The following is a 15,405-nucleotide window of genomic DNA, read 5'->3' as shown; positions in this document are numbered from 1 at the left end:
TGTTTTGAAATCGGCCATCACTATATAAGTAGTTATACCTAGTATTTTGGCGCACCAAAAATATTCTCGTGGCTTTATAATATTAATATTGAACCACTGTACTCACATGAACTGATTTAAATATGTTTTTAGTACATTAATGGATCTTGAGAGAGGAAATGTCATTACTCCCTATGAAGGCCTCATGGAGCCGTTGGATTTCAACTAAAATATCTTAATTTGTGTTCTGAAGATGAATGAAGGTCTTACGGGTGTGGAACGACATGAAGGTGAGGAATTAATGACTGAATTTTCATTTTTGGGCGAACTAACCCTTTAAGCAACCATCTGGCAACTCCTCAAAAACCAACCAGAAAACCTTAGAAACCAAAAGCTAAAACTAAAAACCACTCCTAATGCACTCCTGTAAATCTAGTTACTTCTACTGATTTTCCCAAGTTGATATCAGTAATTATTTAGCCAATGCTTTATCCAAAGCAATTTATGGTATACAAAACTACAGGGACAGTCCACCTCAATGACCTCTAGAGGCACTAAACTGTACTGCAAAAATAATGATTGCTTTCAAACAGGTTTCACTTCTTCAAACACTCCATATAAATCATGGTTGTATAGGGAATAAAGTAGGATATTTAAAAGTACTACAAAAAAATAAATAAATAAAATAACGTACAAACTTTGGGATACCAGTCCTGTTCGGCAACTACTAAGTTAATATATATAATAATTTGGCAGGTGATAGTATTTAGCTCCCAACCAGATTTTTCTAAAGAAAATTTTGATCATATTCATTTTTGATCATATTCACAACTTTCATGGCCCCCAGCATATTTTGTAATATGAATATGAACTTTTCCCATAGGGATTTTAAAATATTCTTCGTTGCAGAGTTAAGCCATGAACCAATCCAATCAGCTACGAGGTGAACCACAACACTACAAACTTTGATTTGAAGCAAAAAAAAAGTTGAAAAGAGACAAAGATACAGGATTGTATTCTCTACTACTTTTGTGAGGGGAAAGAATCCCATGAAGCATTGCGAACAGAATAGAGAAACATAAAACATCTAATCCAATGTTTAACACTATTATTTTAAAAATTGGTTGAAATAATGCAGGTGGACGGCTTCAACAGAAGCAAATACCATCGATTTAACTACCTTGTATCTCACAGTAGGTCTGTCTTTAAAGGTGTGCAAGTTTCGTTATGGAGAAAATGAATGGACATTTTACTTCTGGAACCTGACTGGTGCACTCTATACCTCTTCCTGGGTCGACATTTCATTTGGTAACAATAGGCAGTTTTGTGCATCATTTCCTGGACTGAATATATGAGCACGTGCAGAGAGCATTGAGCAGTGAACTCAACACTAATGTGAGATTGAGGAAAGAGTCGAGGCATAGTGGAAGCTTGTGGACATTTGCATTTATTTCAGTTACCTTTCAAATTTTACAGACTAAATCAATCCGATTCAGATCTGTCTGGACATTTCTGGAGTAGTGAGTAGAAATGAATATAAATATATACATTTGTGTAATAAATAATTAGAATTATACATGTATAATAAAATTATTAAAATACATTTATAATAAGAAAATTTAAATCATTAAGGGCCAGATTTACTATACAGGGCAAATTAGCGTGAGACCCATAAAAGAGCAGATGAGAGAGTAGGTGGATCTACTGACTGCACAATCTGCCAAGAGCAGCGCAAATTAACGTAGGGTTACAAAGACGCAGAGCTGATGATAATCAGGTGTGGGTAAACTAACAATACAGGAGACATGTTTGGATATCATCGCTTAGTAAATCATGTTGCATGATTTATTTACATACTCCCGTAAATTTTGCGTCTGAAAAGGAAACTCCTACAAATGCATATGCAATAAGGTCAGCCACAAAAATAACTGTCCATGGCTTTTCAGTGCTAATTTTTCACTGTGTAAATCCTGACAGTACTTTTTTAACTCCAAGAGAGGGTTTGTGCTGGCGTCAGCTGTTAGTAAATCTGGCCCTAAATCACATAGATATACATCAGTTAAACGTTTGGAAAAACTCAACTGAATATGTTCCTCATGATCTTGTAATGTAAAAGGCCCAGGTTTTTCCGGACCATCTTTACAGATATTTGCATGATTTTCTTTTTTTAAGATCATCTTATGATGTTTAGCGAATGTTCACGCTGCTCTTTTCCATACAATGACAGTGAATGGGGATGGACCCAAAAAAACAATGGAATCCAATAGAACGGTACAGCGTTTCCTGTATGATTTTTGTGTGCTTCTGTTAAAAAAAACAAAAACGCTTCTTGTGCACAATTTTGTACACTGCAAAAAAAGGTTAAGGTGTGCTGGTAACTACATTTTTAAGGCTATTTTCTAGTTACTGTTGCTAAGGTACTGATGTGAACTGTTGTTGTCGTGAAGTAAGCTTAACGTTTCCCCTGTTGCAAGCAGGTGCTGCACTGCTCTCGTAGTTGACTTTCGCCTTCGTTGAAGTGACAACATGTTATTAATAAACATTTAGAAAATCAATTTTTCAGCGGATGATAGAATCACGATTCATATGTGACTCAATTTTATCCCCCACCCCTAATAAAATCACTAAGTAATATGATTTAATGGTTTATCACTTTCAACCAATAGGTGGTGATGTGGTTTAGTCGGAGTTAGGTGACAATGACACATACAAAGTTTGGTGTCAGTATGCCAAGCATCGCAGAGATACCAGACGTAGTCATTATATAAAAACGGTTTCGTCTATCAACACGAAATTCAAAACTTTATGCTGGCATGGTCTGAAGATGATAAGACTCTCAGAGGAGTTCAAAAAAGTAGTTTTTGGAAGAAAATCTAAATGGTGGACTGGAAGTTCAGCTGACTATGGCAAAATTGGTATCCATGTTCTTGTAATGACCCAAGGAATCTATTAAGACAATTACAATAGCCAAAACATATCAAAAGCTATTAGCATTTTTGTAAATTTCACAAGGTGGCCAAAACTTATACCTTCAGGGCATGGTGCCGATGACACTTATCGAGTTTTGTAATGATATGCCAATGCGTTCGTAAAATAGAGCATTTTATAACCAATTTCAATATGGCCAACGCCCAAAATGGCATGCTGCACCGAATCTAAAGAGACCAGTTATGATGATTTTTGGCCAAACCATTCAGAGGTTATGAGCTAAAAGGTCATATCTCCTGACCACTAGGTGACACTGTGCTGAAACCGTGCAGGTAGCCTCAGCTCATGGTTGTCATAAACGCACCCAAGTTTGGTCAGAATGTGTTAAAGCGTTGCAGAGATATAGCCTCACATCCATTTTGGCATGCTCTTTGTCGAATTTGTTTGTGTGTTTGACAAATCAACTTGATTTCTAACTTTTTTCAGCATGGTCTGAAGACGATCTGGTTCGATTTTCGTGAAAATTGGAGCTACGGCCTAAGAGGAGTTAGAAAGAGTCAAAATTTCATGATAGAAAATTATGTCATAGGGTATAATCCAATTGGCTTGTGCCAAAAAATCTGTAAGTGAAACTTTGGACAGTTGGTGGCGCTCGAGTGATGGAGTTAAAGACTCCAAAATCGCGGTGGTTAATGTTCAGACTGTCTTCTAGCTGTCTGCCAAATTTCATAACTTTCCCACAAGTGATTCTGTGGGCTGCCATAGACTTCAGGAGAGGAAGAAGAAGAATAGGAACACTAATTACACCTTTAGTGCTTGGCCCCTAAATAAAATGAATGAAAACCTTGACTTAGACTGAGATTCTCACTAAATACTGACCATTATTATTTTAGATATTTGATTCTAGGTATTCACATACCCTAAATGATTGAGTCTTACTCTCACACCAGCTTCACCTTCATGATCTCACTGTCACAAACTTGCCATAACTTACATACAGCTTTCTAAGTCAGATAATAACTGGCTTAATTATTTCAGGTGTGAAAATCCCTATAATCTACTAGAAATAATCATTTCACAATTTATTTACCAGGCAGGACTGCACATGTACATTAAAGAATTAGAAAACAAAATATCAATCCAAAATCAATTACACAGAGCATCAAATTCAAAGAAGCATACCAGACAACAAAAACACAGCACTTGTTAAGGAGTTTTGTCCTCTTTTGCCAGTCTTTCTTAAATATCCTGATCAGAAATGAAAGAAATCTTCAATCTAGGGGAATTAATAACAAAATTGAATTTTAACTAAACCCAATCCCATGACCCTCTGGGGTCACATCTTATCTAGGGCAAAAAATAATAGTTTTTACACAAGAAAGGCACAACCCTCAAATCAGAGAAGAGTTTCCCTGTTTCAAATCTTTATTATAAGCTGCTCTGCTGGTATGAGAATGATGTCGTTCTACCAATCACAAAGACACCAATACCAAACATGAAGGAGAAATGTATATATTTATGTGACATGCATTCTGAGTGACCTTTAATGGCGGCACGCTGAACTCTGTACAAGGAGCTCTCCTGCGGTCTCTGTCCAGTGAATGTGAAACCATGTTTATTATTTAATAATTCGTGTGGTTCGTTTCCTGTGAAAGCTCCTGAATACAGGCCACGACTACCTCTCAAAAAGATTATAAACAGTCCAGACAGCTTGTGTGCTGCATAACAAGTCTTCTGAAGCCATTACAATAGCATGTTTTCTTCATTTTTGACCTCAACTGCATCCCTCCCCACTTACTGTCATTATACGTAAAAGAGCAGCATAATGTCCTGCCAAACATCTGCATTATACACGTTTGAATCAACATAAAAGTGAGTATATGAATTATTGGGTGAATTATTCCTTTCAAAGTACTGCATCTAAAGGACAAGAAAGCCTGTAGATGTGAACAGTACTTGAACCTCATTTAGACCATTGCTGATTTACAGTAGCTTAATTGACAATTATATTGAAGACTAAGAATAAAAAAAGAGCAGCATACTTTAAAGTGAAGTATAGGGTAATGCTGATGCTCCACTGTTTCTCCAGTCTTTCTTGATACTCATTTTGGCACTTTTATTTATAATAATACCATAAAAGTCACATTAATAATCATGATTCCTTGATCCTTCAGTAGTTTTGTCCTGCTTGAAAAGTTCAATCTACCGTAAATGTCCACAAGTGTCAAGAAATGTTCAAATCTTCCACCCAGACAAACAGGAATCTGTGATCTTGGGCAAATGTCAGTGCAGTGTGTTCACCCCTGTTACCTGCCCCGAGTTCCCTTCAGCCCTGCTTTGCTGAGTTGGTGTCTCCTCGTCTTCCATCGACGCCTGACGTCACTTGATGCGATGCCGCACCAGCGAGGACTCGTCCGTGATCTCGCCGTCTCTGTGGCATCGGCAGGGCAGGACGAGCAGGACGAGGAGTATGATCAGAACCACTGCACATATGCCCATCAGACCGTATGCGATCACCCACATCATGGGCTCCCTAAGAGACACGCCGCTTGTGCAGTCTGACGTCACGCCCTCAGCTGGGAAAGGCCCTGCGATCTCTGCAAATGGTACTCCGCCGTTTTCTGTTTGAAGGACAGGAGAGGAGTATTTAAAAACGAACCCTAACTCCAGACCACTCGCATGAAAATCACCTGAGGGCCACTAGCCAGGCGGTGTTCAGGGACCATTTGAACAGTTAATCCCAAAGTATACTTCTGTTTTTATATGTACGCTAGGACAGTGCTTCCCAACCCTGGTCTCTGGTACTTTAGGCGAACGTATCAGGAGGGGGTTTGGGAACCACTGTGCTAGGGTATGAGTACAGTGCACGTGAAGCAAATTTCAAAGCATAGTACACACGCCCTGAACATGTACACACCTTTCTTAATGTGCGGCCCGCTGATTTGCGCTTTGAGTTTTTCTAGAGGGCCATTTATCAAACACTATCAAATGGAGTATACTTTTAAAGGCTGTGCACTGCGTTTATACTGATGTACACATAAAAAAAAATTAACTATACTTTGGGCTTTACATTTATAGGATTAGTTGACTTCAGAATTCAAATTTCCTCATAATTTACTCTCCTCCATCTCATCCAAGATGTTCATATCTTTCCTTCTTCAGTGGAAAAGAAATGAAGGTTTTTGAGGATTTTTCTCCATATAGTGGACTTCACTGGGGTTCAACGGGTTGAAGGTCCAAATGTCAGTTTCAGTGCAGCTTCAAAGAGCTCTACATGATCCCAGACGAGGAATAAGAGTCTTATCTAGAGAAACCATCGGACATTTTCTAAAAAAAATAAAAAATAAAAATTATATGCTTTTTAACCACAAATGCTCATCTTGCACTGCTCTGTGATGTGCCACACATGACGTAATCATATTAGAAAGGTCACACATGACGTAGGTAGAAGTACCGCAGTAGGCGAAAAACTCCATCTCATTTTCTCCTCCAACTTCAAAATCGTTCAAAACAACATCGTTGTTTTACCTTTTTTTTTTAAAGGCCGTTTGACTTCGTCTTTGACGTTCGCTTTGTAAACACTGGATCGGTACTTCTGTCTACGTCACGTATGATCTTTCCAACATGATTTTGTAATGTGTGGAGCATCACAGAGCAGTGCAGACGAGCATTTGTGGTTAAAACGTATATAAATTTTAATTTTTTTTTTTTAGAAAATGATCGATGGTTTCTCTAGATGAGACTCTTATTCCTCGTCTGGGATCATGTAGAGCTCTTTGAAGCTGCACTGAAACTGACATTTGGACCTTCAACCCGTTGAACCCCAGTGAAGTCCACTATATGGAGAAAAATCCTGGAATGTTTTCCTCAAAAACCTTCATTTCTTTTCCAATGAAGAAAGAAAGACATGAACATCTTGGATGAGATGGAAATTTGAATTCTGAAGTAAACTAATCCTTTAAGTTGCTTGATTTATTTTTGTAGGCCAACATACAAAAACAAGTTCACATCACCCCGGTTCCCTCAGCAAAAACCCAATAGGATTTTTTCAGTGGCTTTTGGATTACTGCAGAAAATAAGCTCTGTAAACCAACAAAAGCTTATGATTCTTACACGTTTTATTCATCATGATAATCTTCATAAATGTTTATAACCTTTTATGAATTTTGAAGACTAAATATATAATCATCAGAAGTTAAAATCTAAATGTACGATCTGCATCACGGTGAGCGGTTTGTAAGAGCACGACTATAAAACACAATAGCTATGTTTCCATCCACCTATTTCTATGCACATTTTGGGATATCGCATAAAAACAGCTGGATGGAAAGTCAGAATGCACAAATTCTAAAAATGCAAATAAAAAACCTGTATGCTCGGATACATTTTTTATTCAATACGACAACATGCACATAAACTATCATAGATACAAACTCCTCACCTTTAGGTGAGAACTCACCTTTTTGAGATCAAAATAGGACACCTGTGGGATTTGCATAGATCCAATGAGAGTGTTTTATGGGGGGTTGGGGGGGGGTCTTACAAGGATATCCTGCATAGCATTTTGTTATTTATAACATGAGATTTTAACCAAATGTTGATTTTTGGTCAAATGTTGCAACAATGTAAATTTTTTTGCAAGAAAAAATACAGTTTTGAACATTTAAGGGATTTTTACTACCCTGTAAGTAACTACAAATGAGCATGTAAAGCAAATAACAAAAACAAAAAAACAAAAAAAAATACGTGCACAGCATCTAGTAAAGATCCATTTGAGGATTATATTAGCTGTGTGAACTTTGTAAATGCACTGTATTATAGTCGAGAGCTCGAGGGGGGCGGGGCGCGCAAGATTTAAGGGGCCACGCGCTTAATCGGTGCATAGTTAATGATGCCTCAAAATAGGCAGTTAAAAAATTAATTAAAAAAAATCTATGGGGTATTTTGAGCTGAAACTTCACAGACACATTCAGGAGACACCTTAGACTTATATTACATCTCATTTAAAGGCCAATCCAAACACAAACCAAAAATGTATTTGCCTGCTGGATTGTCTAAGGATAAACTATTAACACTTGAATGGCCCACTAGGTGTTCGATCACTCTAGATTTGACCCCTGCCCTACTCTCTAACACTTTAAGTTAAATTGTCTTGTAGAAGACAGTTCATCCTAAATACAGTTGTGACACACCTGAGCGCACGTCTCTGAGGCTCCAGACCCCTGTGTCTACTAGTGACCCACCTACCTGCACATGTGCTAACAGCAAAGCCCACCCTCTTTTGTGCGCGGTCAAAGATGACGTAGAAGCCCTCCATCACAGTGGCTCCAATGACTAATCCGTTGGCTGAAGGGGAGATTCCGAAACGGAAACAGTCCAATGTGCCGTCGATGTCTGTGACTGGCTGGACGTACAGCTGCAGAGACAAAAACTGATGTCAAAAGAAGATCTGCGAGGTATAGATGATATTATTTCCTCAAAATGAAAAGAAACCATGCAACATCACATGAAAAACTACAAAGTAAGGGACGATTCTACGGGCCCTGGTCAGACAGGATTAAGAGATCCAAAAACCACCAGAACAGTGTTATAGATTTTGTCGACTTGTGTCAACAAAATCAATACTAGTACTGTATTAATTACAATATTATAGCATTGGAAATCTATAAAAGGGGGCCCGGCAGAAGAAGTTTGGGAACCACTGCTCTAAGGGATAGTCCTGACCTGTGGGAGGATGGTGATGCGGAAGGACTGGCTGGTGTTCGTTGCTCTGAGGTAGATTGAGAGTTTCGGAAAAAGCCTCAATGGTGATTCTCCTCTCATCCAACATGCAAGCTTAGTGCCGTCAAAAAATCCAGTTGAGAAATCCTCAATCTAGGAGAGCAGGAGAAACAGGATTGCATCCAATCAGTTGTAACTGAGGAGTCGTTTTAGAATAATCTAAAAAAATTTAATATATACAAAAAGTTTGTGTTTCTAAGGTAAATAATTTGCCAAAACAGTAGGTCATACCAATGATGTTTGCATAATAGCCTCCATCACAGCACTAAACACATTTCCAGGAAGTCGCAGTAGAGTCGTCCCGCTATCCACAATGGCTTTATCGGAGTTGTACTGAACAGACGACCAAAGGGAGAGAAAGATCAGTCATCCTTCTCTGCTCAGGATTTCATAAACAAGATCACTACATTCTTATCGAGTGCTGTAGTTACTCTACTGGCAGCCTTAAAGGGTACAATTTCAGCTCATCCTTTGAGGAGTTCCAGTGGAAACACTTTACAAAAGTTCAAATAATCATTGTGTTTTCCCCCTTAACTCCATCTAAAAGCATAGACTAGATTTTCTGGTTGAACTGACTTTATTTTTGGAGATTAGACTGTCTCATGTACCTCTTTGCAATCTAGGTTTAAATTTTGGTCTCCAACTTCAAGCTTCAAGACTTCCACTTGATAGTACCACTCTTCCAGGACTGGTGTGTACCAAACTGAACCCTGGTACAAGGTTGGCTCTACTCCTCCCATGATCTGAAACGCAACACAAAGACATTAAAGCATGTCATTTCAGAAATATAATTTTTCCATTCCATTTTTCCATTCGTGGAATTTGTGCTTTGCATTTCACCCCATCCAAGTGCACACACACATTGAACACCCAAACAAGTGGGCAGCCATTTGATGTGGCGCCTGGGGAATGATTGGGGGATAGGTGCCTTACTCCTGGACACCTCAGTTGTGGGTAACGAGAGGCTGTTCATTCCCCCACCTACACTTCCTGCCGGTACTGAGGCTCAAACCCACAACTTTCAGTTTACAAGTCCGTCTTTCTAAGGATTCGGCCACAAGACAGATGTTTTGTATTGCAAGTGTAATAAAATAAACCCTTTAATGTGTATTTTGGATGTTTTTTTTCCCCACTGGTCTGAAAGATGACATGTTATGGAAGCAAAATAGCCCAAAATCTCAAAATTGACCAATGCCTGAAAAATCTATTGTTTTGTATGTAGTGTCTTGACTTAAATCTTTTTCACACTCATTTTTTACAAGATGGACAAAATTTGTCACCAAAAAATGTAATTCGGTTTAACCAAAATTTCAGTTTTACCAAATGACACTTTTGGTTATACTGAATGATGATATTTTCAAACGATGCTATCAGGATGATATCTAGCTAGCTAGCAAAAGGACAAAGATTTTATATTTAGTACAAGTTTTTGAAATATTACAACATTTTCCATGTTTTATAGCGGTTGTACCAAATGTTTCGGGACATGCGTATGTGCAAGTGAAAACAGTTAAAAGAGAGTTAGTTACTTTGCTTCATGACCATGTGGTCCTTTGCAGGTGTCTGAATGATGTCACATCCTGTCACATGACTTGATCCAAAATGGTCCTTTTATATTAGTTACTCCAAATGACATTGATTTTCTGGACATTCTTTCTCGTAACAAAGCAACAATTTCTACTTATTTTAATGATGTATTGCACTAAGTTGATATATGATGTTATAAAATCATCATGAAATCTGAATTAAAAAAAAAACATTTAATACATTTTAAGATATCTTAATCACAAAACATTTGTATTGGCCTTTGAACAGTTAAACCGAATGACCTTTTGACACTTCAAAATCTTTAAAATACCTTTATATGTAGCAAAATATAATTAAAACCTTTTGAATTCAATAAAAGTTCTAGTTGTACTACCTTACATATTCTGGATGTCATATCTTTATTTTTTATTCTTATTAAGGCCTTTGGACAAAAAAAATGACCGTCACATTATTGACCCACAAATAATAAAATAATTATAAATGAAAATCAATACAAAATAATCGTATTTGTTTATAAATGAATAAAACATTTACGCAGAGAATAACTATTTTAAAGGGATAGTTCACCCAAAAATGAAAATTTGATGTTTATCTGCTTACCCCCAGTGTATCCAAGATGTAGATGACTTTTTTTCTTCAGTCGAACGCAAATTATGATTTTTAACTGCAACCGCTGCCGTCTGTCAGTCAAATAATAGGAGTGATTGGGAACTTGAACAATAAGAGTCGAAAAAACTAGAAACCGAACAGTATTTATATAATTTTTTACCTCTAATACACCACTATGTCCAACTTCGTTCAGCTTCCGGCTAGTGAGGTCTGATCGCGCTCTGACAACGGAAGTGATGTCTCGCGCTCATTGAAGTATATGGGCGAGACATCACTTCCGTCTTCAGAACGCGTTTTTTGACCTAGAGGTAAAAAATCATATAAATACTGTTCGGTTTCTCGCACAAACCGATCGTTTCGTGTCTTAGGACATTAATGTGTCGTCACGAGCCGCAGGTTTTAATTTTGATTTGTTTAAGCAAGTTTTATTTACTGTTATAGTTGAAGTTCCCATCTACTGCTATTATTTGACTGACAGACAGCAGCGGTTGCAGTTAAAAATCATAATTTGCGTTCGACTGAAGAAAAAAAAGTCACCTACATCTTGGATGCACTGGGGGTAAGCAGATAAACATCAAATTTTCATTTTTGGGTGAACTATCACTTTAAAACAGAACTGGTATCATCTGAATCAGCAGGTTCACTTTTTTTAGGTAACAATAATATAATGGTGGATCTACAGTATCTATTTTTCCTTAGCTTATATTACAGAATATAATATCAGATAAAGCAAAAAATTCTCAAAATACATCCAACTGAAGACAATAAAAAATAAAACTGACTAGATCTGGTGCTATGATTTCTGCAAATAGCATCTAATTAAGAGGCTAGTCAAATATTTCCAAAAGGTTTTGGACGTTCAGCAGTGGACACAGGACACACCCCTCCCCACCGCGCTTCCCATCTGCTCCTGTCTGCGGGACACGTGGACGTCTCTTCTTCCAGGCAGCGCTCCCGTATTGCTAACAGAATGTGCCGGCAGCAGGGGGCTCTCTTTAGCTTAATTAGCTTCTCACTAACGAGACATGCCATCCTATACGTGGCAAAGGAGGTGTGAGACACAGGGACGCACTGAGCTATTATGTTTCTTGAGTAGCGCTGAGAAACCCAATCTCATCTGTCCTTGAGAGGTGTTAAGAGTTCTGAATTATGAGAGGAGTCGTCCTGAATGCTACCTACAGCACCAACTCTTGTGGTTAAAATCCATTTTACCTCTTAAAATAATGTTCTCAAAAGTTTTATCAAGGGTCTTGTTATCAGGGTCTCTGATTTTGTAGACAACGGGCTCAAAGTCTGGTCCACTCTGTTCAAATTATCCATAGAGACTGCTGCTACTTGTTTGAATACAATATCTGTTACAATCTATTTTTTATACACCTAAACAGTCTTGTCAGAATAAGCTGTACTGTTTTTCTGTCATTTGCCAATTTAAAAAAAATATTGATGCTTACCTCAAAATGCTTTCCAACATTTTAACAATTAATTAGTTATCTTCTTTTCTTTCCCTAAATTAGGAACATTACCACAGTAAATTATGCTAATAAAGAGAAAATTAAGTTATATAGTGTTGGTAAAACTAAAACAGGTCTTGCGACAAATGTTTTTTGTTATATTACCAACGACATGGTAACTTTTTTTATTATTATTAATATATTTAAATTGAGTTTTGAAATAGAATGTTCTGTGACTGAATTAATAAATATTAATACAGATACTTAATATTGAAACTTATTTTCTAATCCTGAGATCTGATAAGCAAAAACTTTATAACTTACTTTAAACATATTCCATGAAAAATATAGCCAACATATGTTTCTGAGGTCTAAGAAATCCAATATATGAAAACTGAATAGTTTTCATGTTAACATGAAGAAATTGAGGTACACACGGTAGCAATTCACTCCAAGTAGTTGGGTTAGTTTTGTACAAATTTGGATTGTATATTTTTGCAGTCCATTGTAAGACTGCTTCAGGTTCGGTACACACCAGGCTTCCGCCCGCTGGGTCAGCTGTAGTGCTGGCAGGGATCCCTGCTCCACACATCTGGAGAGAAAACACATCTGGAATGCCAGTCTGCCGCACAACAGAGTTGAAGAAGGGCTCCACGGATGGGTCGGGCTGAGAAGAGAAAAAGACCAATGCATCCTATTTAAGGAAACTCTTAATATTTTCAGATCATATAATACTAATAGTCTAAATACAAATTAGTATTTTGTTTAGTTTTTAGAATTAACTGACAAAAATAGATGACAAGGACAAATATAAGGGAAAATATGCTGAAATGTCCTTGAAAAGTAAACTCCAGGGGGCAAATACTGAAAAAGAAGTTTGATACTACGGTATAGGGATGATATTAGAAGCATCTGATTATAGCATCTGCCATTGGTACACACCATGGCACTAAATAACCATAATCATTTACCACTGTTTTTGTATGGTCCTTCAAAGAATACCAAGGTACCTGTATGTCAAAAAACCTATTACTAGCATGGTACTATTTGGTGCAATTATCTGGAAAAATGCCACTTAACAGCAAATATACACCTACCTAATTTTTGTGTTCACTACTAGAGTACATAAACCATTATCAAACTCAAAACACCATTGATGTTTGAGGATCTGAGCCACACCTTTGTGACAACATAATTTAACTTGTTACGTGGCAACCATAGCTGAGCTTAATCAAACACTTGCAACCATCCCTAACATAACACACCTTTTCTCAACAAAACACTTGTGTAACACCATCATGTGACTTACCCGAGCCAGTAGAGGATATGCAAGTCCAAGAATTCCCTGCCAATTGATTCCAGGCAGGAAGAAGCCTTCTGAGCTGAGGATTGCAGCTATGTTGATGGTGATGGTACCACTGGGCCCTTGAGGAATGGTGATGTGGTCAGTTCCTAGTTCTCCGTCCCATTCTCCCTGTGTGTATTTTACTGCAACTGCTCTCCCAGTGCTCTGATATGTACTAGAACTGAGCAAACCATCATAACATGATCACATCACATCACTAATGCACTGTTGAACTTACAAACATATATCACTGACATACATTAAAAAAATTGAATTAATGTACGTTTTGTCGGTAACATGTTACTACATGTACTTACTATAATAATAACAGTAAATTATGCATAATAAGCAAGTAACCCTAAACTAAACCCTAACTGTAACTCAATGGTAAGTACATGTAGTTAATTAATAGTACTCAGCATTTATTTGAGTAATTACAATGTAACTACGGCTGTAAAATACTGGCAAATAACCACTGTAAAATAAAGTGTAACCATTTTGTCTGTATGCACAGTGTGATGTAGTTGTGAGGTGTGTTTTGATCTTACAGTGCTCTGTTATAGTAGTGTGTGAAGTAGGGATGTGATCTTACAGTGCTCTGTTATAGTAGTGTGTGAAGTAGGGATGTGATCTTACAGTGCTCTGTTATAGTAGTGTGTGATGTAGGGATGTGATCTTACAGTGTTCTGTTATAGTAGTGTGTGAAGTAGGGATGTGATCTTACAGTGCTCTGTTATAGTAGTGTGTGATGTAGAGATGTGATCTTACAGTGCTCTGTTATAGTAGTGTGTGATGTAGGGATGTGATCTTACAGTGCTCTGTTATAGTAGTGTGTGATGTAGAGATGTGATCTTACAGTGCTCTGTTATAGTAGTGTGTGAAGTAGGGATGTGATCTTACAGTGTTCTGTTATAGTAGTGTGTGAAGTAGGGATGTGATCTTACAGTGTTCTGTTATAGTAGTGTGTGATGTAGGGATGTGATCTTACAGTGCTCTGTTATAGTAGTGTGTGATGTAGGGATGTGATCTTACAGTGCTCTGTTATAGTAGTGTGTGAAGTAGGGATGTGATCTTACAGTGCTCTGTTATAGTAGTGTGTGAAGTAGGGATGTGATCTTACAGTGCTCTGTTATAGTAGTGTGTTATGTAGGGATGTGATCTTACAGTGCTCTGTTATAGTAGTGTGTGATGTAGGGATGTGATCTTACAGTGCTCTGTTATAGTAGTGTGTGATGTAGAGATGTGATCTTACAGTGTTCTGTTATAGTAGTGTGTGATGTAGGGATGTGATCTTACAGTGTTCTGTTATAGTAGTGTGTGATGTAGGGATGTGATCTTACAGTGCTCTGTTATAGTAGTGTGTGATGTAGAGATGTGATCTTACAGTGTTCTGTTATAGTAGTGTGTGATGTAGGGATGTGATCTTACAGTGTTCTGTTATAGTAGTGTGTGATGTAGGGATGTGATCTTACAGTGTTCTGTTATAGTAGTGTGTGATGTAGAGATGTGATCTTACAGTGTTCTGTTATAGTAGTGTGTGATGTAGGGATGTGATCTTACAGTGTTCTGTTATAGTAGTGTGTGATGTAGGGATGTGATCATACAGTGTTCTGTTATAGTAGTGTGTGATGTAGGGATGTGATCTTACAGTGTTCTGTTATAGTAGTGTGTGATGTAGAGATGTGATCTTACAGTGTTCTGTTATAGTAGTGTGTGATGTAGAGATGTGATCTTACAGTGTTCTGTTATAGTAGTGTGTGATGT

At 37.6% G+C, this 15,405-nt stretch overlaps 1 protein-coding gene across 1 annotated transcript in view; it reads right to left on the bottom strand.

Annotated features, from left to right (window-relative positions):
• Positions 1 to 1,160: 1,160 nt before the first annotated feature.
• bace2 (beta-secretase 2) overlaps positions 1,161 to 15,405 on the bottom strand; it is a 32,217-nt gene continuing 17,972 nt past the window's right edge. Inside the window, exons 3-9 of the mRNA XM_067365363.1 lie at positions 13,606 to 13,822; positions 12,832 to 12,963; positions 9,297 to 9,431; positions 8,920 to 9,021; positions 8,632 to 8,781; positions 8,155 to 8,323; positions 1,161 to 5,528 (exon numbers count right to left, since the gene is read on the bottom strand). Coding sequence (XP_067221464.1) covers positions 5,287 to 5,528; positions 8,155 to 8,323; positions 8,632 to 8,781; positions 8,920 to 9,021; positions 9,297 to 9,431; positions 12,832 to 12,963; positions 13,606 to 13,822 — 1,147 coding nt within the window. The 3' untranslated portion in view covers positions 1,161 to 5,286. The remainder of the gene's footprint in view (positions 5,529 to 8,154; positions 8,324 to 8,631; positions 8,782 to 8,919; positions 9,022 to 9,296; positions 9,432 to 12,831; positions 12,964 to 13,605; positions 13,823 to 15,405) is intronic.

The sequence above is a fragment of the Chanodichthys erythropterus genome, chromosome 17 (assembly GCF_024489055.1).
Source record: "Chanodichthys erythropterus isolate Z2021 chromosome 17, ASM2448905v1, whole genome shotgun sequence".
Classification (NCBI taxonomy): Eukaryota; Metazoa; Chordata; class Actinopteri; order Cypriniformes; family Xenocyprididae; genus Chanodichthys; species Chanodichthys erythropterus.
Note: the sequence above shows the minus strand (reverse complement) of the source record. Positions and strands in the feature narration are given on the sequence as shown.